General features: G+C 30.7%; 1 protein-coding gene across 1 annotated transcript; it reads right to left on the bottom strand.

The window, feature by feature from the left end:
* Positions 1–415: 415 nt before the first annotated feature.
* On the bottom strand, positions 416–903 carry LOC107952673 (protein DOWN-REGULATED IN DIF1 11). Its single transcript, XM_016887852.2, has one exon. The coding sequence runs from the start codon at positions 847–849 to the stop codon at positions 496–498; it is 354 nt and encodes a 117-aa protein (XP_016743341.1). The 5' UTR covers positions 850–903; the 3' UTR covers positions 416–495.
* Between the last annotated feature and the right edge of the window lie 394 nt (positions 904–1,297).

Genomic DNA, 1,297 nt, shown 5'->3' with positions numbered 1-1,297 from the left:
CAATATAATATCTACATTTTCACCTCAAATCAAACATAAAACCAAAAAAAACACTCATAAGAACTTAATTTGGATAAAACCTAGCCTTTATTTGAAAATCAAGAGAAACCGATGGCTTTATGTAAATATCACTGATGTAGTTTAATAATAAAATGACAAACACTGTTATTCCAAGGAAAATTACAAATAAAAATAACTATGTTTTCATTCATTTTTGGAGGAAAATGGCAAATACAATTATTTGAAGGGCTAAAAAATGTAAAAGAAAAAATTAAAAAATTGTTCTGTAAAATTGAAAAGCTAAATAAATCACTATGCCAAAATAAACATTCGAAGAAGGGACATCACATAAAGGAAAGCAAGCAGACAAGCTCTTAATTATAAGTAATTCGTTTATTAATAGGATGAATATTTTTTAAGAAAAATCTGTTGATTTATGGTGATATATTTTGCCTTTTACTATAAATTTGGATTACATAATCAGAATCCAACTCTTCAAGGGGAAGCATTGGGTGAAACTGAAACAGCATCAACAATTGAAGTGCACTTATTCCATATCTGTTTAGCCTTTGATAAAATTTCTTGTTTAATGTTTGTATGGTTTTTGAAGAAAGGATCTTCAAGATCTCTTCTCACCAATGCTTCATGGCATGGTCGACCGATTTTCACAAGTTTGTGACAACATTCATCGGAGACGGTCCCGTTTCTGAATATACTCGTGTAAACTTCGTCGATACAACGCAACGTCATGTTTCCGCAACTGTGTGTCTTGACTGAATCAACAATCACCGCACCACTAAGCGCAATGGCCAGAATTACTAGAGCAGCATAAACATTCAAGCTTGCCATAGCAATGAACAATAATGGGGTTTTGTTTTGCTTTTAATTTAGTGGGCAGAAGACTTTTGGTACTGCTGCAAGAATTGGCTATATCGATGAAAATAATTTATAGGGTATCCCGATAGTAGAAAACATGCAATTAAAAGTGAGAATTTATCAAAATAAGAAAACGTTATAGAAATTAATTATTATTTAAGCTTCATTAACTACGCTTTACTTCAAAATTAAATAATACTCACCGTTACCTTATCTTTGTCATACCTATATGAGTAAATGTTGAGTTTTAAAACAAACCAAAGATCAAAAACAACTAAAATTTGTGTTGAAAAGGTGAAAAATAGAAGCAAAAATCGGATGCTGAAGGAGAAAAGAAGCTGACTTCTCTATTTTTTTATTAAGCAAAATAACATGTACATATATGGTTCTATTACATTGGAAGCAAATAAATTTTGCTTGT

Source organism: Gossypium hirsutum, chromosome D01 (assembly GCF_007990345.1).
Source record: "Gossypium hirsutum isolate 1008001.06 chromosome D01, Gossypium_hirsutum_v2.1, whole genome shotgun sequence".
Classification (NCBI taxonomy): Eukaryota; Viridiplantae; Streptophyta; class Magnoliopsida; order Malvales; family Malvaceae; genus Gossypium; species Gossypium hirsutum.
The sequence above is the reverse complement of the archived record's forward strand: the minus strand, read 5'-3'. Positions and strand labels throughout refer to the sequence as shown.

Coding starts and splice junctions, on each gene's coding strand:
- LOC107952673 (XM_016887852.2), bottom strand. CDS start 849: ATGGCAAGCTTGAATGTTTATGCTGCTCTAGTAATTCTGGCCATTGCG.